At 38.3% G+C, this 25,775-nt stretch overlaps 1 protein-coding gene across 1 annotated transcript in view; it reads right to left on the bottom strand.

Annotated features, from left to right (window-relative positions):
- Positions 1–22,061, bottom strand: part of RGS22 (regulator of G-protein signaling 22) — a 75,958-nt gene extending 53,897 nt beyond the window's left edge. Inside the window, 8 exon segments of the mRNA XM_010577139.1 lie at positions 53–303; positions 3,304–3,499; positions 3,836–4,001; positions 5,839–5,924; positions 9,712–9,933; positions 18,078–18,140; positions 21,357–21,385; positions 22,037–22,061. Coding sequence (XP_010575441.1) covers positions 53–303; positions 3,304–3,499; positions 3,836–4,001; positions 5,839–5,924; positions 9,712–9,933; positions 18,078–18,140; positions 21,357–21,385; positions 22,037–22,061 — 1,038 coding nt within the window.
- Positions 22,062–25,775: the final 3,714 nt, after the last annotated feature.

Below are 25,775 nucleotides of genomic sequence, written 5' to 3'. Positions count from 1 at the left end.
TTGCTAACTCGTGTATAAACACTTCAGGCTGTTTGTGGAAATCCACATCATTCTCAATGTCAGCAGCTGGCTGGTGGGACCATTCTGAAATGGGTTCCTTCATTACAAATGGAGTATAAGCTGGTATGAATTCTTCCGGTGTCTGAAAATTTGTGCTTTCCTGTCCATTTTCTTCTTTTGCTGCACTGTCCTGTTTTGGGTCTAGATAAACTCTTAACTGAGCGTAGGAAGAAGGTTCAGCAATGGCCACAGAAGAACCCTCCTCAGCCTCTCTGGATCTCTCCCTAATAATGTCGGCTTTTGCTGATGTTATCCATGAAGGAGAAAGGAAACTCTGTGGGTGGCATTCCTTAGACAGGGAACCTGCTTCTGCATTAAATCAGAAAAGATCATTGAACACCCTTTTGTTTCAGGACTGTTCTCTTGCATATCAACATTTTCAAGTTAAAAAATGCAACATATGTATATTATGCTGCTGCAGAACAATCAGACCCTGTCATGCTGCAGAGCAGGGAATAGCAGAGGTGCTTCTGCTGTTGCTATCTGGCTAGAAACTCAGCCCCATGACTCAGAAACTCATTCCCTGTTGAATTCCAGCAGAGCAGCAGAGTTCAGGAACAACTCCCTCTGGAGCCAATTCTCTTGTTTACTCAGCTGAGCATCCCAGCTCTTTAGTGCTTGTTAAACCACCTTGTTGTGCTGCAAGGCCTGGTTTCTTCCTGAGCATTTTTTGTCATAGTTTGATCAAAGTCACAGTATGTAGCAGGATTGGGGTTTTTTAATGCCTGGGGAAGCTAGTAAGTGACAATTCTTTGTCTACTTACGTTGATAACTGCAAAAGACTAAAATATCTAACAGGCCTCTGTCAGTTGGGTAAAATCTTGACAGACATAGAAGGATGACAAAACAAATGATTATGTTAAGGGCTCTGGAACATTTAACAATCCTGCAGTCCAGTCTGCCACCCAGAAATGGCTCCTTTCCATTTAGAGATGTTTCATAACTAACAAATTCAGAACAGTGAGCAGCCCTGGTTTTTTTGGTCTACACTTCTCTACTTAATTCCTTTTACCCAACTCCTTGTCATCACCATGCTGTTAAGCATGCCCTGCCATCCTGGTCTGCTGAGAAAGGAACTTACTGCTTTAACTTGCTCAAATGTCTTTTCTACTTCTGCCAGACTTTTATCAAATACAGTACTTCTGGAGCATGTTAGGAAAGATGACGTTGACTATATGTATTGCTTAGTTAGGTTAATGCTGCTGTTGCTGTACAAGTCAGTCCTGTAAAACTGAGCAGAATAACTACAGATATTGTGAATAGCAGCAGAATCTAAGTGAAAGTAAGAAAAAAACAAAGTCATAATTCAATTCTGGGTCTACAATATCTTCATATCAACCCAGTGTTTAAATGATAGAATAAACTGTATCTTCATATTTCCCTAACGCTAAGATGTAGGCTTTCATACTTTATTGTATCACTGAGGCAAAACATTTGTCAGTGAGGAGACTGCTATAACCTCTGAGCACAAAGCACTACATCAGGCTGTGATAGAAAAGGGCTAAATCTCTTAGATCCACTAAATTCACATTTGTAATATTATCAGCCTGTGTAGCCCTCTGTGGTGGCCCAGTCAATAATGGCAATGGCAGCTGGACATTCTTTCCATCTTCCTCTGAAAATAAGCCACGTCTAACCGATGCTGGCCAGTCACAGACAGACGCTTGGATTAGGAACATGGCATAGAGATTCCCTGCTCTGCACTTATATAATTTTGTGTGTAAGTACATATGGCACAATATGTTGACTGTAATATAAAAATCAGTGTGATTTAAAATATCTTTTCTTATTTCTAAACTATTTCAAATGCTTTCACTTGACAAAGAAAAATTACAGCTTCTCAACACAGTTTTGTGAAATTGAAACATGAAGAATGATTTCACAGGACCTGAGGCAGTTAGGGAGAGAGATACACAGCTCTTGAGTAATCAAAAGCCAAGTGGCTCAGGGTTTTGCTCAAGACATTAATTGATAACCCTGATCCAACTGAAGCAGTGAGCAAGGAATTCAAACTGGATTGTCCAAGCAAATACCTTCAGCTATTGAACTCTTTCTAACTGCAGGGTTGCTCTGAGAAACTTGGCTGATGCCTTTTATTGCTCCCAGTGCCTGACCCCTACACCAGGTGAATACTGTGCCTAAAAAAAGTTTTCTGACTGAAATAATGCTGGATTTCCCATGAAATAAGCATAAAGAAGAGTAATAAGCACATGCAAAATGAAAGTCTATATTATAAAATAAAGTTTTCAGTAAGAAGATGTAAAATACTCATTGAGGCAAAATGCTGTTGGTTGACTGCAGGACAACTGCAGTAAAAGAGGACAGAGGGGCTTTCTGTAGGCCTATGCCCAGCCCACTGCAATACAGAGCTACATTACATTACAATGCTCTGCAAGAATGGTGCATTTGTGACCTCTCTGATCAAAGCACTGCAAAAATTAGTGGTAGAGTCATGAGCTGCAAACAAGTGCAACCTGTATAACTTCATTAATAATCCATGCATCAGCAATATACTTCCTGGGGTTTGGGGAAGAAGACAGACCTCTGGAGTTACCATGTCTTCCAGTTTTCCATTCAGCCATCGGACTCCAAGGTCTGAGCAGTTCAAGTCTCAAAGTGGAATGGCTGCTTTTTCCTCTGAGAATGAGGGACAGAAAACTCCTAACATATGAGCTGAGACTTCTTTGTTCATCTTGCTACTGCCTACAGAGCAGAAGCAAGGCTATACGATCAGGTATGTCCATATGTGCACCTGTATGTTCTCTGCCAGTACCTTTGAAACCTGCTGAATAATTTCAGTTAAATTTGACAGGTAGACAGGAGTGTCACAAATGATTACATTCTGTAAGATTCATGAAAATTGGCAGCCAAAAGGCCTTTAAGTGCCCAACATAAATACCCTAAGAAGATTGCTGCAACACAAATCATACATTATCAAATACCCAGAGAATCCAGACAAGAAAGTCTTTCAAAACATATCAAATAAAAAAAAAAAAAAAAACCCTTAGCTGAAACTTACAGATATCTACGAGACAGAAATATGTAAGAAAAGAGACTTCTACTATGACAAAATTACTTGGCTACTAGCTCAAATTTTCACTTAATGTTGTGGCTATGGAAAGAAACAAATCACCGTCTGAAGCCTAAGATACCATACAATGCTCGGAAGGTAGGAAGTGGAGTTAGCAGCAATTCCTTGGAATGCCTTTTCTTTCCACCTAGTCAGAGTTGTGTTATAAATACTATGGCTGAGCCCCTGTTACTTACCCAGAAGGCTATCTTCTTCACTTAAGGAATGGTCTCTTTCATGCTGCCCAGGCAAACACTGATTATCTTGAATTTGGCTAGAAGCTACAGGATGCATAAATGAATCTGTAGTTTTCATGGATTCACTTCGTTTTGCTAGTGTAAACCAATCCTTTGTTTGAGAAACTGTAGCCTAGGAAAATAAATGTCATAGAATAATTCAAATTTCTCTATTTATTGCAGTGTTTCTGAGTGCAGAGGTCTTAGTGTCTGTAGTCATTTTGTGCAGTCTGTGTAGATTTCTGTAATGATAGTTCCCAGTGAAGAGAGCTGTATGACAGTAGCAGACCATACTTGTAACACAGCTTCTGTTTAAGATGGATTACAACCCATCAACCTTCTTCTGTAGTACGAAGAGCTTTGAAAGTAAGGGATATTCAGAGTAGGTTGTCAAATTAGGTTGTGACCTCAGTTACAATAATTTAACCCAAAGCATTCAATCTTGATGAATTAAACATGTTTATTTTACCTGGCCAAGCGATATGTAGAACTTCTTCACAGTCAATGAAGTGTCATCCTCCTCAGGAGGAGGAGAATCTGGGTCTTGCTTCCTTATCCAGGGATAGTAGTCACTATCTATAATGAAATTAATGCCAGTCTTGCTCCATTCAACCTGTGATATCAATTTAGCTAGCCTGAAATTAAATGTTGAGACAAGAAAACTATTAATTTTAGCTTTTAATCAGAGAAAGAGTTGATTTTTTTTCCCCAGAATAAGGCAATAAAAAGCATGATCAATCTAAAAATAAATTGCTACAAAGAACTTTATGATCTGCTTTATTATTTCACCCTTCACCTTTTGTCACATATGTAAATACTAGTACTGCCATTCCATAGTCCAAAAGCTTTACATATGGTGGCCTGCTTTGCATTATCAAGCTGTACCAGTAAAACTGATTTCTGTCAGGATGATCTTGCATGTATCTGTGCAGTCCCAAGCCCTGCCAAGAAGCCCTCGAACATTTTGGTCACTAAAATGGAGCTATTCTCCCTGATTGTAGAAGCCCTGTATCACCACCAGACACTACATTTCCTGTTCTGATACAAGCACTTTTCCAGCAGCAATGCCACAGCCGTGATCACACTAATTGCACTTTCAGATGATAACAAGACAGCTGGCACTATCGTGTTCAGCTGACTGCTGTATGAGGACTTTATAGTACAGAACAGCACTCCAGTGCTACCTTGTGTTAGTGTGAACCTCACGATGTTCAGGAAAGGCAATCTTAGAACCATGTGACGATAATGAGGATGGGCTCGAGAACTGGGGCAGAACTTAGTTAAGTCAGAAAGCAGTATAAAATCAACCAAGGTGCATGTGAAGGGAAGACAAAGCCTATGCCTGAGCCTACAACCAAGAGTGAATGCCCAGTTTCACTTGTCCCCACTATATGAGGGCAAATATGATTTCATTCTAGGGTTGTGCTATCTACATCTTTAAGTGCAAGTTTCACTTTTAGCATCTCAGCTTATCTTGATCCTGATTCAGAAAAGCAACTTAAACCACTGATGTCAATAGAAATTAGGTACATGCTTAAAGTTAGTTTTATGTAATTCTCTTAGATAACTCTTCTTGATCAAAGAAATAATTTGCTATAGCAGAAGATCAAAGTTAATATTTCATGACACCCAGATATGTGTAAAGCAGGCTGCTTCTAAAGGTAAAATGGAGCACTCTTTCATGGTTTGCTTGTTCTTTGCACAGATTTCCCCTTGAATTTAAGTGCAGTCTTCAGGATATTGAAAGTGAAAAACATTTTGAAATTTTTAATGTAGAAATCTATACCCCAGTACCTAGTCTGTCATTACAATCAACAAACATGAGTTTTGTGAACCATACTGCCAGGCTGCCTCTCCTTTTAGGACCCCTGAAACACACTACGATTATCAGCATCTAGACACAACCTTAAGGGATGTAGAGGCAGATCCTCCAAAAAGCACACTGAATCTCCTGAACATCTGTGGAAAGGACATCTGGAAAAATATAGCAAGTGTGTAACAGTAAATCATCCAACTATGCCACAGCATCCCACAGAGAACCTTGCAAAAAGAAGCCTGACAGTGGGCCCAAAGACACAAAACTAATGATTGAATTAAAAAGGACTGGCTGTTTTTTCCAAATAGATTCCATAGATTCATAACTTCCACTTATATAGCTTACATATTGGTTAGAGAAAGATACATTGCTACCATATCTCTGTGGAACAGAGATTCAGAAATCAGTAAACCCTACTCTTACTCTCTTTGTAATGGTGTAATATAATATGTAATTCATGGTCAAGGAAAATTAAAGAATGCTGAGTGAAAAAAAAGTCACTGATTTTACTTTATCCAGGTCACTAAAATGCTAATATTAAACAAACACAACTAGAGATGGAAGAAAACATATCAAGAGTACTGTCAAGATGAATTAAACAGAAGAGAAAAATGTACAAATTTAAAACTGAGACACAGCATAAAAGATTGCAATACCTGTATTCAAAGTAACAGTCACTTTCTAGAAATGCTGGAAGCCTTTCTTTCTTAATCCACTGAATTGCTTGTTCTCGATCAAGACACTATTAAAAAAGAAATACCAAATATTTGCAGTATTCTTGACTTTCTTCTTTCATTTGCCATGTAACTGATTCTCTCCATCCCCCTTCTACAGAAGCATTGTCTCAGGAAGACAAATATACAGTGAACATCACCTTTGTTATCCAGTTTAGCCTTAATCATGCTGGGACAATTGAGTTCATTTACTTTTCTATTAACAGCTAAAAAGCTTGAAATCTGATTTCACCTATAAAAGTACAACTTTTTTAACAAATCATGGGTGGTTTTTCTTCAGAAATAATGTATGTATGAATCATGCTTTTACTGTACAATAACAAATGCAAATTAGATGCTCATAAATTTTCTGCAATAGGAAATTGCTTATTTTTCTGACTTTATCACATTTTATAAATAATCACTATTATATTTTTCCTCAAGAATCTGAAGAATAAGGAACACTTAAATTAAATTATATTCCCAGAATGAGACACCTGTGGATATTAAAAACAAAATTGAACAAATAAAAAGCCAATCATTTATCAGTTTTCCCACTTTTATGTTAGAGCATTGCAAAACTGCATTGCACACAGTAACTCATAGTGGAAGCCTAAGTGCATTATGAATTGGGCCCCTAAAAGATTTCTGCTCAGGTGGTCTAAGCCTCAATGCATCATGAAAGCAGAAAGGGAGGTGCTTCCAAAGAGTGGTTTGAGGAGTGAAAGGGAGATGTTGAGCAGTGAGCTACCCAGAGCCAGCTAACCAAAAAACTATGCCTGGGGTCTTGCACAGAGAGCAAGATCTCTGACTATGGGCCACAGTGATCCATAGCTGTTTCCCTTAGAAATGACACACAGCACACTTTTTAATATTTTTTTTTAAGAGCATACTTTTTCCACGCTTAGGGGATGACATGTTTTATTTATCTGAGGTGCATTTTTCCTTTTAGTGAAGGTGAGACTGATGATTTGGAAGAATGCAGCAGCTTCCCTTGTCCATAGAACAGGTGAAGTTTGGGCAAAGATGGATACTACTTGCTATATCAAATAATCAGTTAATGTAGATTACATCTTAAATTTTCTTTCCATGAGCTAATATTCCACTGGGGACAAGGGTTATTTCTGCCTCATATATATCTGTAGAGGATTAAAAAAATCTGAATTACTCAGAAAGTGGGTGGTTTCATTTAGAGAGAAGAAAATATTTCAAAATATGGAAAGCTTATGTTGGCAGTGGCTCATACAATGTAATTTGTGGAGATGAAGACTAATTACTCCCAACCACACAGTGTATGCCTCTTTTTGGTAACTGACAAGCTTTTTTGAAATACAGAAGATTGTCTCTTTATTTTGGCTTTTAATATTTATGTATTTACTGACTCACAGCCCAGTTTTTTATCTGAGTGATTCATAATATGTTCATGTCTGTACATGGTTGGTACACAAAATTATAGACACTATCAAAAAGGAAAGAATCTCTATGCTTTCCCCTTCCCCAGAGAAAGATGCTACATTTAATCTGATGGGTTTTGTTACCTTGGTTAGCTTCCTTACCCAGTCAGCCTTAGGCCTTGCTGGGACCTAATCCAGCAAAGCTTTTAGCACATGTTTAAGTTTAAGCATGTGTTTAACTTCCCTTGATTAAAGTTAAACACATACTTAAGTGCTTTGCTGAACTGGGGTTTCTCTGAAGTAAGGTATGTGGGATGCCAGCCAGTTTCTTTCCATAGCTGTAATCAATTCTACCCAATTCCACAGGTTTCTTTCTTAATATATTTTACACCAAGTTGATTGTGACTATTGATAAGAAGATACTTACCTCTGTATCAATAATTTGCAAGTGTGCATGCACACATGCAGAGAATATGTAAACTCGTAACAGTCTGAGGGGGAAGTAAAATACAGAGAAAAATACCACTGGAAGTATTTCTTAGGCGAAATGTGTTTAAATTCAGGCTGTAGCCTGAAAGGCCTACTAGGATTCTCCAATCATAACTCATTTTCATTAGTAGTGTGCCAGTGATGGCCACTCCAGGTGACTTTTTGTAGCAATGTAACATTCAAAGCAACTGTCAATCTCTTCAGTCAGTGTGAAGAAAGCGGTCAAAGCAAAGGAGGCAGCATCACCCGATGCCTGAAAGATCAAATTCTGTTTGATTTGAACTGAACTGCTTGATGCATTTGGTCTGGGTTGGCTTCTTCTGGTTCATAGTGTAGGACAATGAATGAAGCGGACTCTTTCACCTTGTGTAGTTGCAGTAACAATTTTTGGCATGCTGTTTTGCAGGCCATTTTGTTCCAGCTCAGCCTTGAGATGCCAAGCTGAACCAGATGAGGCATCTGTGTTACCTGTCCAGTAAAGGAGGAGTCAAAAATGAGAAGAAACATCACCCTTTCCCCACAAAAGGTGAAGAAAGTGTATCAAGGCATACTGCTCCTCAAAAGGCCATAATGCTTCCTATCTATGGAAAATGGCCCAGAGAAAGAAACGTATTCTTAAATAATACAGAAGGTCTGTTGCTCCAAACCACATGAAAGATGTAAGTAATAGTGAAATGGCTTTGAACTTGTCAAGTAAGGCCACTTAGAGTTGCAATGATGTGAGGTTATCCCAGAGAGCAATGTTAGCCACACTTGTACAAGCACACAACATTTCCTCAGTTGAATCCTGAGAGCAAATAAGAAATTGAGAATAGCTCTTCTGCTTTTGTGCTCTCAAGCAAAGTATTTGTGAAAATAATTATTTAACGTGGTAGCGAAGTCTGTGAGCCTTGTCGTATTGCAGCATTTGTCCAGTTTAGATGCAGATAATTGCAATCCCACATTACTATCATTTTGTTAAATACCATTGCCTTTTGACCTCTCTCAACACTGTTTTCCTTTCTGAAAATCATTACGCTTATACCGGGCAAAGCAGCAGTCTGTTACAACTCCCTGCTTTTCTCTCAGCCTTCCAGCTATGACATAATTTAGAGCAGCCGCCTCTAAAACTGTAGCAAGACCTTAGACTGGCCTTGAATGAAATGAACTGAAGTCACATCAGTCACACCAATGCAAAGTAAGCAAGAAAGGAATAAACCAAGTATCCCGGTGAAATATTTTTTCTCCTCCAAAGCTGTTGTTTAAAGGTAAACTCCCACAACAAATTATACTGTCTTGTATTGTCTTAGGTGCATACAGTGCTTCAACTCCTGATTTTAACCTGCCTAATTTGGTGCTGAAGAAAGCCCTGAAAGTAAACAGGTAGGAATACCAAAATTGATAGTGTCTGATACAAGATTTTTTTTCTAAAATCCAACCTATCTTTCAATTAATTTAGTTTTCTTGTTGCCAAAGATCATTTTCTCTGGCCATTTCAATTGATGCTAACCATGTAAATCCTTTGGGAATTAATGGAAGAGAGACTTATGTGTTGCCAGACCACAGATGAGCTCATAGCCACACAAGGAAATTAATTAATAAGGAAAGACTGAGATGCATTAGTTTCAGTCAATTTGCACATTCCAGGGATCACTAGTAAAGTAACTGTTGTCATAATATTTTTTCTTTTAATATTAAAAAGTATTCAGACCACACAACTGAATCCTGCCCTGCAGAATCTTCAAAATTTTGTGCTACAGGATGTACATCTGTAATTCCATTCACTTGTCTGCTAGACACATGTGTGTTGCAGGGCATAATTTGGCCCATCATTATGTTTTCCTAACATAAATTAACATTTTTCCCAAGCTACCAAGCCAAATACAACAATAACTACTGCCAGTATCTCTACAGTAAGATCTAAATATAAACTCAGGGGCTATAAGTTGCTTACCATAGTGTTGTAATTTGGATCAATATTGAAGGTTGGAGAAGCGCTGCGCATTTTGGAGAGCTGCCCATCATTCTTTGCTTTCCTTAGAACATCATAAATGGGGTTTGGAGGTTTCTGATCATGTAGAATTTTTTTCAGCTGGCTTTCCAGGCATTGTGGGGCATCATTAACTACTTCAAAAACCCCAAAGTCAGAGTTAAACTTAACCGGCTGGGCAAAAGTCTACAAAAGAAGTTTGGAAAGTTTATAGCATTGTAATAAGGGAACGCTTTCATTTAAGAAAGTTACTTTTTAAAGTATAGAAGCATCCTACAGAATGCAGGCTGGTATTACAAGGCTTCTTTCTCTTGCCTGCTGTAGTTTATGTTCAGGGCCTGGAATAGTAATTTTTCTGTATTCTTGTTCGTTAGTCTCTTCGCTGTATAGCTTTCCAAAGCAATTGTACTTTTTGTTTCAGCTATGCTTAATTGTCAAGAATTTAACTCATTCTAGATCACAGACCATTCTTTTTCACATGCAAATAATAGATCCAGTATACTGATGTCTAGAATATATAATTTACAGTGACTTTAGTAACTGTTCTGCAGGGGACTACTTACCTACAGGATCACATCTCCAGCGTTGTTCTCCCATTCATTACCGCAAGCAATCAAGGCTTGAAAAGAATAGCAATGAAGCTGACCTTTTAAATATGGGTTGCATTTGAGGAGGATGAATCTGAAGATTTCCATATGTAGGAAAGGCTTTTCACCATATTGTTACTTGTAGGTCAAACACCTACCAAAACCTATGGCCTGTAGTAAGTTTTATTATACATCACTAATTCAGTCAGATACTGTTATAATACATGAGGTAGACCAAACTTCAACTTCAGCTATGTAATTGTAACTTTTATCAACTCCAAAAAAACCACTACATGTGTACACATTAAAACAGAGCCATGTTTCATCTTTTGAGCTCTGGTATTAGGTATTTCCCTAAAAGACTATCTTTCAAATTCTTTTACTTGAAATGAAGAGGGAAAATACGGATGGATCTTACAGAAGTAATGGGGGATTACCGAGACAGTTATGAATATGAGATTATATACAACCAGAGCATATAAGCATCTCCACACTGAGCTGGAAGAAAAGAAGGCATGTTGTAGTTAAGAACTGAAGAAAATCTTGGCCATATCCAAACCCAGTGCCAAAATTCTTTTTGGCTTTGTTCCAGACAGGATCCCACCTGGTGTTCATACAGTTGTCGTTCCCCTGCACTTAAGATTATTTTATTTTTTCCAGCACTGTATTTTTCATTTCCTTGAACTTTTTCATATATCACATATATACATACATAGATAAAATTCAAACACATACTACATAAACTGAATACATGCTACATATAATATAGAAATACATTACAGACCAATTTTATTATTCTTCACGCCTATAGAAGTCCAAAGTAACTACATCACTGTTAGCTATTTTGTTGCTTCTGTTTGAAGCCTCCTTGTTGATCAAGGTCTTATAGAGCAATGCCCAGGATCAAACCACGTGGCTGCAACATGTGGTTACAACATTCACTACTTATCCCATAATGTCTTAGTGTGGAGGCTCACCCTGGCAAAGTACGTAGCATGTGAGACCTTTAAGTGTATGACTAGTGCCTATGACATCAGGCTGTCACTGCTCAGAGCCATGCATTGAATTGCATTAGTCTGTTTAGTTACCTAACTGCAGTTGAAATCACAGCTTGGTTTTTGTTCTCTGACACCTTGTGCCTCTTTCGGCATTAATTTTCTCCAGGGTACTCTGCAGATTTAGTGGTTTTTCTCCAGATGTACTGAACCACATTTTAAAGAGCCTTTTATGTGTAGTAGATTTCTCTATACTTCATTCAGACCTTCTCCCAATTTGCAATGTGTACATTTCATTTACTTTCAAACTTAATTTGGGCTGCTACCAGCTTTTAAGTGACTAGCTGTGCAACCTTAATAACCTCCAAATATATTATTCCTTATTTATTTTTCCATGTTTTTAAAAAAAGCAACAGAAGAAAGTACACTAAAAAAACAAGGTGCTTCGGTCTCTCGGGATTTGAAACGCTCTTGCTTGTGGAAAAAAAGCAAACAGAGTGCAAACTCCATAATATAGGGCTACGTGATTAGACATGACCAGATTATTTCAGTTCCATGTTGTTCAACTTGAAAACTAAACAAAGACAACATTAGCTTATCACACACATCTACTTTTACTTAATCCTTTGTAACTTACTCTAGATCTAGGTTTTTCAGTGCATATTTTAATTAACTGAACAGAAAACATACGGCAACTTTAATGTAATGAAACAGAAGCTAGTGACAATTTTTAAAATGTAAAGTGTATTGCTATTTTAGGAGTCTGAATACAAATCATTTATAAGACAAATATACTAATGAAACAAAAGAACATACACTGAGGGGATAAGAAAATTAAGGCTTCATACAGTACATACTTGACTGAAAAAGGTGGTTCTAGTCCAGACTTTTGGGGTTTGGACCAAGATGTAGTTACCTATCCCCAAGAATATCGAGGCATGCATACTTCCTATATCAGTCAGAGAGTAGCCCATAATCCTCTTTACCCGACACTAGTAAGACTACATCTGGAATACTGCATCCAGTTTTGGGTCCCCAGTACAAAAAGAATGTTCATATATTTGAGTGAGTCCAGCAGAAGACCACTGAGATGGTCAGAGGCTGGAGCCCTTGCCCTGTGAGGAGAGGCTAAGGGAAACGGGCTTGTTTAGCCTGAAGAAGAGACAGCTCTGGGAGGACCTAGCAGCAGTCTTAGAGTAGTTACAGGAGGTTACTGAGAAGGTAGAGCCAGGCTTTTCACGGAGGTGCATGGGGGGAGTGAAAGAGACCATGGTCGTACACTGAAATAACAGATGTCTCAGATATAAGAAAAAAGGTAATTGTGGGATGATTAGCACTGGCTGTCCAGACAGGCTATGGAATCAGTTGCTGGAGGTTTTCAAGACCAACTGGACAAAGTCCCAAAAAATCTGGTCTCAATACTAAAGCACTGACCCTGCTTTGAGCAGGAAGCTGGACTACAGACCTTCCCAAACCCCCTTGCAGCCTGAGTGATCTATGATTCTGTACAAATACCAAATTCTACCAGATAGAGGAGCTCATCAAACTATCATATAAAAGCATTTTAGAATAGTTAAATATGCTTTCTGGAGAAGCTTATTTCACTTGCTTACTTAAGAAACTAGAATGATAAATCAGAATGTTTTTGTAAGCATAATAAAAGAAGAGGTAAGTCCTGACCTTCTTAATTCATCCCCCACCAGAAAAATAAGAGTGATAATGTTATGACAAAATTCAAATGGGAACACAAAAAAAAATTAACCTGATTTCTTGTAGGAAACATTTTTCCCAGTTACAGTACAGGAGAGAGGATCAGTCAATCCATTTCCACTTTCAGTATGTGAGGAACTTTGGAGCAAAATGCACAATCTAACCATTCCCACACAGTACAAGCCACAAAAAAAAAAAAAAAAAAAAAAAAACCAAACAAAAACCTGTTCAATACTTTGTAGCAAACTTAAAACCTTTCCCACAGAAGCCAAGTGCTGTAAAATCCTACAATGTTTCACAGGACAATAATGAGGGAGGTTTATGGCACCACCAATATTCTAGGTCATTGCAATAACGAGGAATCTCTTCAGTGAAGGTGCCTATGTTAAGGAGTAGATGATAGCCTACACTATAAAGGAAGGGGAAAAAATTATGTGTGCCAATCTAATATACTGAGAAATGTCTTTCTTACCCCACATTTGGCAAGTGCTTTGGCTTTTTACTACACTAACCAAAGACTAAGTGTATCATTCTCTCTCTAGTTGGTCCAAATTTTGATCCTTTGAAGATGGAGAGGGAAAACTCTAGAGCAAAATTATACCTCAAGATGTTAAGAAAAAATAAGTCACGTTTGGCAGGAGCCTTGAAGCTTGGGATTCATACATTATCAATTTAGCACAATAAATAGTATCAACAAGGACTTGAGAATACCAACAAATAAGAAGTCTACAGGCTTTGCAAACTGTTTCACTCACAGGCAAGTCTCCCCTTGAACCCCGTATGACCAATGTAACTCAGTGTAGTAATCTCAGCTTCAGAAAAAATGTCCAAGCAAACAACAAAAAGCTGATTTCAGACTGTGGTACAGCAATACTATTAAATAAATGAAAAATTGCATGTATATTTTTGACAGCAAAGAAATTTCTTAGCTGTCAAATGCACATTGAATGTGGTTTCAGTTGAAGAATAAATAGAATACATAATTCTGAAACCTAAAGTTATACACTTAACTAAAGGGAAGGCAAATTTCTCTCAGTCCTCCCAAAACAGAAACCAAAACAGCATCCATCACCATGTTGCCAGGATATCAGACATATAAATCTCACTGTTCTCTGCCTTAAAAGTTTTCAGATATACTTAACTTCAGATACACTTAACAAATGTGTAAATATGCTCACCACATCCCACCCCAAATAATGTAGTTTGATCCCAAGAGAAACAGAATGACTACAGCTTGGCTGCCTTTTAGGTTAAGGCCCTGAAAGGGTGGGAATGAATAGAGACCTCATCCAGGAGTTTTGCCAAAACTTCCTTAAGACGGGTATGTGTGTATCATAAATAAATGTCAGTGAGAGTCCAGACAGAAGAGAATTTGAGTAGCTCTATGAAGTGCCTGGAAAATTCACACTGCACATGGTCAATGGCAAATCTCCCATTGACTTTAATGAGTCCAGGATTTCCCTTCCATTGATGAGTAAGACAAGTCACAATCACATACCACAATCTAATTAAGAGAGAGGAGAAAAATATTTTGAGTAAACCCACTATCAGTGAGAAAGGAAGTCAGGAATGTTTCTTTTCTTCCTTGAATGTCAAAGATATCAAGCCAGTTTTAGTCCTGGGTAAGTCTCAACGTAATATGCAGGTAGAGCCTTACTGATGTAAAAGCCTTTTTAAGGGAGGTTGTATCAGCACCTGCAGCCTCCCTCCACACACCTGGACAAGAGGAAACCAAAGAGCATGCGGTGATGCCTTGAATTGATGTGGTGATGCATCGATGCACTGAATTATTCACAGCCATCTTCAAAACAGTGAAGGGCCTGAACTGTGCAGTAAAGTGGACGGCTTTTTGCTTTCTGCCCTCTCTATCATCTGCTGCTCATAGTTCAGGCCTGGTTTTACTCTTGACAGCACTAGGTTTTCAGGACCATTCTGTTTTCAGAAAGACCGATTGGCACAAACTTTATTACTTGGGCTTTAATTGGTTTTAGAATCATCACCTGCATCAAGTCCTGGATCCCAGACTACTCAGTGGAGAGCTTTTCTATTGAGAACTTTCAAAAGAAGTAGCCTTCAAATCTGAAGCTGATAAAATTGTGGTCACTTATTAGCTTTCGGCTACAGAGGAAACCCACAGCCAGGGACTCGCCACCAAGAGTGTCATCTCCTGAATGCTTCAACTGAGGTGCACTTAGCTCTTCTGTCTCTAGTGCAACTCCTTGAGGTTGCAGAGGAGCATGTGTGTCTTCATCGGGATCACTGGTAACTGGAAAATGAGGGGTAAGGCCCCAGCATGGACTTGGGGTGGAATGACTAGCAGGCACTTGCAGAGTGCACGAGAAACAAGTTGACATTACTGCGCTTTCTTACTGAGGCCTCCAACACTGAGCTGGATGACAATTTCTGACTTCTCAATTTTCATTCCTAGCTAAACATATTCTCGGATGTTTTAAATACACGGATCAAAGATTTGAATTTAGGGATGCTTGACCAGCTAGAAATGGAAATGTATCCAGGCCAATGTTTCTCTTAAGCCTTTCATTTTAGATTAGTTACTACGGAAGGTGTAACTCGTTTTTATGTCATGTAATTGGTTTCTGCTACTGTGAAATCACTGTACTACTGGCAACAAGTGCCCTCACGAGGTTTTTATATTATTTCATCTTTCAGAAATATTTTCTGTACAAACCATCCTTCATTACACCATGTAGATCTTTGGAATACCTAGATATTCATGTCAGATTATATTGAATATTATTATAACAACAGGATCATTTAAAGTATATACCGTAAATCAAAGAGAAAAAAAAAAATCTACTGTTATAGCAAGTCCCCAGTGATAAAATTTTCCACACACTAGTGGTGTGTTATAAATCAACACAGAGGCAGTCTCTTAAAATAAGCATATGCTACCCCTGATTTCTTGCATCAAGTCACACAATATTTTCAGTTTAACTTGTTGCCTAACTACTAGCACACCTGGGTAATACTGTTCCCAGGCAACAGTGCATAAGCACAACAAGAATAAAGCAATGGAAATTTCAATGCAGTGTTTTAGTAGAAGCCTTCTGAGAAGGAGGGGGAAATTGGGAATATAAGGTATTCAAACCACAGAACTCAGGGCATTAATAGAACTTAATCCTGAAGAGGGTAAATCCTCAGGAAAAGATCAAAGAGAAAATAAAACCAATTATGAGAGCATTACAGATAAAAATAGCTAATAGAGCATCTGTTTTCATGAAGGTATGTAAATATATAGGAGACCATTTGTCATCTTAGAAGCCTATCAAGATTACTAGTGTAAAACAGTGTTTACTCAGGAGTGTCTGTGAACTCTTTTCTGTGGGCTTCCAGAGCTGTCAGGAGTGCCTGGACAATCGCCATGGTTCAGAGCTGCTAAGCTGTGCCAGGACTGCGGGCTCTGGAGCCCTCTGAGGCCAAGGAGAATTTTGGCCTCTAATAGAAGTCCTGAAATCTGTGCATGTCCAAGGAGACCCAGAGACTAAGCAGGCTGATCTTCTTACCCGCTCCATCCTCTGTGATTTGGGGAAAACTTGAGGCATAGTTTCCAAATAAGCAGCAAAAGCGTGAAGGATGGTATTCCTGTGCTAAGAACAATCTCGCACATGGAAGGATGCCTGCATTTAAAAGCTACATAGTTAGGCTTGGATTTAGGTAAATATCCTAAAGCAGCTGCAAAGGGGGAAAAAAAAATAGAAAGATAAAAAAACCCAGCCCTTTCACCACACATTTTCTTCTATATGTGTCTCCCTAGTTTTATAAAAATTATTCTTAGGAATGTTGCAGTGTGATGAAAGCATGTAAAGGCTGAGAGAAGTCAGTATTGCTGCTGTGCACAAAACCCACACTCTTATATAGAGTTAATACCTCTAGATTCTATTTTAAGATAAAAAAATTGGCACGGGGAGCCCATTCTACCATCCTTAGTTCTGCAACTCCCATTATGTGTACTTTTACACAAATCTGTGATGTGACTTAGAGAGCACATCTATGTCTAGTTCAGTTTGGTAAGCCTGAATCATAACTGAATTTATTCCAATAGTGGCTGCACTGTAGTCTTAGGTCCAAGGAGCATCAAGAAATATCCTGCCCCTTCCTAATGCTGGTGGTGGTTCCTACCAAGCAAGTTGCAGAAAGGGGTATATGTTCTCATAGTGCAGCCTGTTGGACTACAGTGCTTTAGGAAGGGGACAGGCTGTGGGGCAGCTCTGGGGTAGATTGGCTGGGAGATCCCATGGGAGCCATGAGCGATGCTGTGGAAAGGTCTGTGCCACCTTGCAGTGTGGGGATGGAGAGAATGGGGACAGGCAGGCCCAAGACTACCAACATGAAGTTGGGTGAGGTTGCCACATTGAGGGAGCAGGACAGTACATGTGACTCTCATGAGACTGTGGGAAGGCAGGGTAGTTAATGGGGAAAAGGAGCAAAATATAGGGCAACTGGTTAAATATAGAGCACTGAGTATGGTGGTCTAACTGCAACCAGATCAGCACACAGAATACAGTGTAAGGCTGCATCCTTCTAGCTGCAAACGGGAGAGGAACAGGAGGGGAGTGCCAACTTCGAGACCTTCACAGCCATGAAGAGAAAGAGTTGGTTCCTGAGCTAAAGTGTTTATTAATCACTGAGTGCATCACCAGAAGAATGTAAAAGGACAAACATTTGTTATGTTGGCACATCATGATACTGGAATAAAAGTAGACTCCTTATACTTTTTAAATAAGTATTTATGTGTCTTTTTCCTTTCCTATTCATATTATTTTGGTGCACTGTGATTTAAATACATAAATTTGCAAGAGAAAATATATCCACAGAAGTCCAGATACTGTGTTATATTTCCTGACACTGATAAGAACATGGAGCAATAAGAGTTGCTACCATTAAAATACAGACATATTGTAAAAGCCATTTAACTACCCAGTGACAAAATGCAAACTGTTCTAAGCTGGGTTTCATTACTATTAAACTTAGTAAGGTGTTTCTTGCATTTTGCAAGGGATTTCTGTAAGGTACTTACTGGAAGACTCAAAAATTCATTAAAGTAGTCCACAAGCATATCATCTGTGGCTAAGCATTCTTCCTACAGAGAGACAAAACCACAAAGCACGGCTTGAATGAACTATTGCTTCAAACAATTCTTTTTCCATGAGATATGACATGCAAACTTTTGCAAAATGTTATTTCCCGCTTTTGAGAATATAATCATTGCATCGTTGTTACATTCTAGCCATTGCACGCTGCTGAGGTCCTTAGCAATTTAAAAAACACACGTGAAGGTAAATCCTTTGCCAAGAAATTTACAGATAAAGCCTTCATAAGCCCAACAGCATCTAAATGCTGGAAATCTGCATGTTTTCTTTTGAAAAAATGTGCATAAGCTAACGGTCTAGAAATTCCCCACATTATACCTTTTTCTCTCACATCTGGGAAGAAGGGGAGTATAAAAGTTCACCAGAGCCTGCTTCTGCACCCACACTGCTGCTTGGGGATGTTTGGGGAGATGTTTGGGGAATAAAAGGGAGTTCGCTGATCTATAATTTGGCTCACCAAGCAAGCAAGTGTATGGAATACTTTGAATCTGACAAAACTGGGAGGCTTCCTGTTGACCTCATCAGAAGTGAAGACTGCATCTGCAGGTGTTTTTGTACCGTTTCTGATCCCTGCATTTTAAATCCTGCTAACAAGACTCAAAAACTGTAGAATAGAAATTATTTTTTTTGCTGTTGACAAATCCATAGGTATGGATCCTAATCTTACTTCCTCAATACCACCACCCCACCCCCATTTCAACTCAGTAGAAGGTGAAAGTAGAACATTATTCCATTGGTCTTCAAAAATCTGTCTTCAATATAATGAAGATTTTAATAGTTTTCAGTTTCTTGAATATTCTGTTATTTCTGCCTTGCAACGCAAGGAGAATGCACCTAAATCAAATATATTTGCCAATATCAGCAAAGGTCTTGTGACAGATCTTTTTTCTCTTTCTTAAGTTCATAGCATTGAAATGCACTAGTGAGGAGTAATATTAAAGAGAGATTATGCACAGTGTACATGGTATCACTTGTAGGCAGGCAGTATCTTGATCCAAACCCCACAGTGTCTAACTTAAACAGAGACAGCTTGTACTCAGGTAAGGAAGAAATCTTGAGCTAATGTACTTTAACATGAACTGAGAAAGGCCCCTATGTGCTGCACGTCAAGGCAGAACCAGACCTAATGGTGTTTGCCTGGCCTTAGTCTGCCAACATTTGTTCCTTGGCACTTGTGGCTGCTGCTGTTGTGACTGATACAGGACAGGCAAGTTAGCTCACACTCATTCCTGGAAAACACTGACAACACTGAAAGCAAGGCTTTCTGCATTACAGAGATCGTGCTTTATTTGGATCACAGGCTCATGGTTCAATGCACTTGCAGTACCATGGACCTAGAGATTGTTAGGGCACTGATTAAGTAGGAGAACTTACCAAAGTGTCTAACCCAAAGCCTTTTTAAGTCAATGGAAAATCCTCTCACTATTGTCACTAGACAATCAATCAGATCCAGAAATCTTAATTCAGCAAGTGTTAACACAATTAACAAAAAAATTCATTAGAAACAAGCTGCAGTCTGCCTCATGTTTGGTTTGGGCAATGCACAATTAGCTTTGACACTGATAAGGATGAATCCGAAGATGGCTAGATATAATAATACCCCATTAAAATATTTTATTGTTTCAAAGGACTTACTCAAAACAATTCATTTATTACTGGCTGAAGTATAAGCTCTTTAAGAATGTGCAGTAACATGTTTTTAATTTGCCAAGGATATAATTCTCTGTAGTCCTATATAACAGCAAGAAATGTAAACACAGTGGCTGATTAATCAATAAAATTTTTATGATCTTATTAATACAAGCTTTACTACTTACTGATCTTACTGCATCTATACACAATACACTTTCCTCTGGTTTTGTGAGGGTTTTTTTGTGGTCAGTCTTAGTTTCATTAAGCATAGTTGCACTTTCATATTTGCACATTATAGATTATGAAGTTGCATATACAATACTATAGCTTAGATTTTTGTGTCAGGAAGCATTTTGTTTCATTTCTTCCTATACCATCTTTCCTGCTGCACAGTCCAAATTATGACTAGAAAAAGCTGCCTTACTATTGCAACTGGAGGTCAAGATGTGCTAAAAATTGGTCCAAAACTGCAGTTTTGCCTTCATGCAATTTGCGTACAAATAGGGCCTGATTTCTATCACTCTTTTAACATTGAAAGGAATTTTTAAATAATTTTGGCAATCGTATACAACCATTTCTTAGATATTTTGTGGAAACAAACCTAATGACTTTCTATCTGTAGTATTTGATAGCTTTCTCTATTGCTGCCATCATGAAAAAGTACAGAAACACAGAAATATTGTTAGACACCAAAGGAGAAGCTGAATGTGGGTCAAAGTGGCACCATCTTGAAAGGTTTGCATTTCACGTTGTAGCACCCACTAAAATGATAAATACCTCTCCACTCTTGAAAAATATATAATAAATGGCATCTTTAAATGTCAAAAGTTAAAGTTAATATAAAACCCCAATCCTACACAGAACTCTGACAGCTTGATGTCCATGTGTGAAGTTCACCTGGAGTCAGATATGTCTAGTCACATTAAGTAGCCTGCAGAATCAAGTTTTAATGCAATGTAAATATGCTGTTGAGAGATGTTCTCATGTACATATTTATGTATGCTAAATATCTACTATGGATATTTTTCCTCTACCTGAATTCATGTTGATTCTTTTTATGATGATAAACAGTATAAATAAGAGTATCTAGAGGCTCCCAAAAGGAATAGCAATACATTTATACATTAAAATACACAGTTACAAAGGCATCCAAAATGGGGAAGAGGCAAATGTTACCTAAGCTGCAAGATTTAAGGTGTCATTTCATTTGAGGTAATAGACAAACATATATACCTTTCAAATGAGAAGACAAACATCAGGGAAATCCTACAATGAACTATGAGCAAAGGGCAGAAAAGGTAAAGTAAGGAGGAGATTTTTAAACCTGTCAAGTTGAACCTTCCAGCTGATTGTTTCCTTCCTTCATCCTATTTAACTTTCCTTTCCATTTCTATCCTTATTCTCCCTAGTCTCCTGTTACTGAGAAAATTGTAAGAAATTACTCAGTAGTCTATACTTACATGAAGGAAAGAAATGAGAAACCAGACAACAGTTTCCAAAAACATTTTTTGCTTTTTTTCCCCTCTACAGTTGCATGACAAAATGAATGATCAAGCCTTATATAGCATACTTACAAACACTTCTTCTGTTATACGTGGAGGCTCTGAAACACAAAAATGAAATATCATATGTTATCCAAGCAATGCAGTCAAGCTTGTTCAACTACAATTACTGAACAGAAACAAAAAGTAGTGAGGCATGACAACTTTCCTGGATATTCTGAAATAAAATAACTTAGCCTGAGGAAATAAAATAAACCCTAAGAACATGCAGTAATGTTGACCCACGCATAAAAATGTTGACTATCACAAGAATGATTTAAATATAATTCAAGTATTTTTTAACTAGATTATTTCTCACACATATCAGTCAACTTCTTGTCAGCTTTCCTCTGCAAAATTGATAACTAGAGGCTTGCTGGCGTTAATGAAAATACAGATTTTTATGAGACTCTCAGAGCCTTGAACAGCAAATACTACGAACCACATGATAAAATTAAAAAAATTTAATCATGGGTGTTCCCAAGTAACCAAATCTCACTCGTTCTAGGAGAATAGTCCGTCTTTTGCGATGCCATTTGAAGGGAGTAAAGTTGTCTCTTCAGATTGATGAATTTTGCTGGGCAAGTTTAACCCTCTCTGTTCAAAATCCCCCTCTTTTGTATCACTGTCTCTGTGAGACAATCACTCTGGGGTCAGACCCCCCCATCTGACACAGATTCAGTCCCTCGCCCTCTGTGGGAAGCACTACGTACCTGTGGTAAGCCTCTTCGACTGCATCCTGGATCTACATGTGTAAGGGCCGGCACCCACCCCTGCAAGCTTACGACCTCATTTGCAAAGGTGAACTCCTTGACTGCAGACCAGAAATAGAAGCTGCAGAGGTGCTGGGCCTGGCTGGGGCCTGCTGGTCTGCAGCAGGGCCGGCTGGCTCTGCTGCGTGGCTCCCAGCAAAGCGGGGTTGCTATGGCACTGCAAACAATGCACGGGATGAGCTGAGCCGTAAGCAAATACTTCCACCGCGGGTGCAAATCTCCCTGAAGCAGACTCCGATACGAGGTCCCAGAAGAGATGCCTGTGAAGTAGGAATGTGAGGATACTTGCAGCAAGAAATGAAATCGAACGCTCTTTTCTCAGCTGACCTAGGCAGCTCTTGGTCCTATCAGCTGTGCTCAGGAAGCGCCCAAAATGTACCACGAGTTTCCCATTCCCAACGAACTCTAGCATTTGTGCCCCCTTCCACAGAACAGTATGGTATCTCCAGTCATACTCTTCAGCTGTGAAAAGAAGTTTTATTTTAATTCATACATGACTTTGGGGGAGTCCGCGATCAAGTGAAAACAACAAATGCACACGCTCAGGGACTACAGCTTAAAGTCCAGGAACTGATGACTGTCAAACAAGCAGCAAATCAAGTATCAGAGGCACGGAAAATGGCTTCATCCTAGAAACACGTGGTATTTTGCGCCCTCTAGTCCAGATGTGCATTCCCACTCCTGGGGGTGCTTGCCCAAACACCACAATCATTGCTCTAATTACTAAATGCCAGAATAATACTACTTCTAATTGTCTTGGTGGAATGTAGTTAGCTGTCTGATTAGCTTTTTAGCATGGATTTTTTTTTTTTTTTTTTTACTTAAGGGAAGAACAACATTTCCAAAGACCTAAGAGACAAGCTGAATAATATCATAGCCAAGATACACATTTCACCCAGCAATATTTGATATACGTGAAAATCATATTCAACAGAAGCAAAGAATACAATATAAAGATTCAAATTTAAGTGAGCTACAGACAATTTAAATAGTATGATCAGTATTCTGATGAAGTATTAACTACCCTTAAGTTCTCTGTATGCAAATTCTATTCAGTAAGACATGACAAACAGTAGGTTAACACTGAACGGCATACACCTAAACACATAATTTCTTAGTGCCGTGTATCAGGATGTGTTCTATTGTGATTATGAAATATTTCAAACGGGTATACATAATGTATATGTAAGGGAAATATGCATAACAAGATAGGCCATAAAATGTAAAGTGAAACCTTTCCAACAGGTAGAAGAATTGCACTGCATTATATATGAGACTGCATTGTCTCATAACCAAACTACTTAATATGATTTCAAATATTTAAGCTAATGTTCATTCCACTCCTTTTCCCCCTGCCCCTTTTTCTTTCTATTGCAAGTTTAGACATAGTCTTTGGTGTATAACATTCTCCTAAACTTCCCTAGTTGCTTGTAATTTTTGTAGAAAAAACAACAGAAACATGATGAATGCGTCTTTTTTTTTAATTAGAAGTGGAAGCCACAAGTCAGCTTAGATAGAATTCAAGTTTGGAAACGGGTCAATAAAAAAAAATAGAAGTCCTTTTTCTCTCCTTTTGTCATCTGGTATGTTTTGGTATAAAACTCTTAGGTCTTTGTTCTCTTTGGGATGCTTCAGAGATTGCATTTTGCATTAAGCTCATCAGGAAACACATTGTACTCTCTCATGGAGAATCTATTAGCATTTGCTATCACTTTCTCATTATCTTAGTTAAAAACACACATTTAAGTCAAATATTGTATCTATGTGTTTCAGTCCTGATTTTATATTGCCTGTTAAAAGTTCACCAGCTGGTGAAGCTGAGATATAAAGATTAAGATTATTCTCCTCCTTTTCCACATTTTTTCTCTTTCCATGCTCTTCTCTTATTTTCATTTTGATTGTTATTTAGCTTAGCAGAACTGCAGAATGTTTCATAAATATAGTAAAAGCCACGATCTATCCCAAAAAGCATCTGACCTTGTAGAAAAGATGAACGGCTAGGCAGGATGGAGAATAAGTTCTAAAAAAGGTGATACCAGTAAAATTATAGACAAGAAAAAGTAAAAAGAGTTGAAGTAGGTTTCAAATTATTAGCATTTTTAGAAAATGGTAATCTAGCAGAAGGTTAGCACAGGAAGATATCTGCACAGGAAGACAAATGGGAGGAAAACATAAATTGGTCTTCTCCATCCCTGCTGGCATGTCCCTCCTTTGCTCATTACCAAAGAGCCATCTGGAGAGGTGAACTTTCAGTCAAGACTTTAATCTGTCATTATCCCTTTCCTCCACACTTCTGAGAAATTTATGCCTTCGGCCATCTACCAGGGAAGTGTCTCAAAGTATCAGCCAGGCAAATCAGATCAAAACTGCTGAGACAACTTTGCATTCAAAGAAACAAGCACATAAGCTATGCCAGCTTGCTGGCTGAACAAGTCTCCTTGTGACTTGCTCAGGTAAAGACAAGACATAAATTGGATTGCTTTATTAAATCCAAATGCACACTTGTGTTTTTAGGTGCTAAACTGTGTTTGATTCCTGGCAGTGGTCACAGTGAATTCATGAACATCCCCCTAATTAATTACTCATTCAAAAAGCAGTAAATACTATTAAAAAAAAATGCAGATAGATATCCAGAGAGATCTCCAAGGGCAGCTATGAACTAATTCCCATTGATTTTCAATAGAAATGCCCCATCTCAGATATAGGTGGGTGTTTCATCATGTGCTATCTTTAATACCTAAATATCTTTACAGAAATCCAACTTTGAACATAAGTACTCTTTCTTCTTTGCATGATTGCCACATACATTTTTGCTGATTTCAGATGCAAAAGCTATCTCATAAACTGGAAACAGGTGCTGGGAAGCCTATTTAAATATTGACTGCAGAACTGCCAAAATGGGAGTCAGATCCTGAGAGGAAAGCACAAATCGATCGTCAGATAGCTGGCCCTTAAATGCCTTAAATTTTTCTGTTGGCAAAATGGCAGAAGCTGCCTATTGTGGTGGTACAGCCTCTGTGTGTTGAATTTGATAGTTCTAGTTTACAGCTCAGTTTAATGCAATTCTGTGGCTGTCAGAAAAAGTTAATGCAGACATGCAAGGAAATTGTTATTGGGAATATAAGCCAATGAAAGAATTCTGAAAGGAGAATAAAAAAACAAACCACACCATTCCTGAAGATAGTCTAGGTGAAGAGAAAAAAGAAAGTGCTTAAAAATAACATAGGAAGGCCTAAAGAGTAAAGAGATGAGACATAGCTTTGGTCTATCAACATCAGAAGCCTTTTACTAGCAGAGGAGACTGCCAGAAGGAAGGCAAGTCCAAAGAGCTTGACCTCTACAAAAGTCTTAATTTGCATAGTCACTGGAAAATATTCCTTGACTTACCCATGTCACCAATGGCCCAAGAATTCCTGTAACAATCTTATTCTACCAGGACAAGGTAGAGGTGTTTTATTAAGTTTAAAGACTTTAAATACAGTTTGATTTCCCTTTGCTTAGTATGGGTCTCAGAAAAGATAAAGGGAATATGGAGGCATACCTGGAAAGTGAATTGGAATTTGGAAGGACCACTTAGCAATTTATAGTATACATTTGTATTCTTGCTGCCTCATACATGCCAGCTACCTACTTCATACCTGCAGTCATCTGATTCCTTCAGAAATTTGTATTAGTGTCT

This window comes from Haliaeetus leucocephalus, unplaced genomic scaffold, assembly GCF_000737465.1.
Source record: "Haliaeetus leucocephalus isolate CR32 unplaced genomic scaffold, Haliaeetus_leucocephalus-4.0 Scaffold555, whole genome shotgun sequence".
Lineage (NCBI taxonomy): Eukaryota > Metazoa > Chordata > Aves > Accipitriformes > Accipitridae > Haliaeetus > Haliaeetus leucocephalus.
Note: the sequence above shows the minus strand (reverse complement) of the source record. Positions and strands in the feature narration are given on the sequence as shown.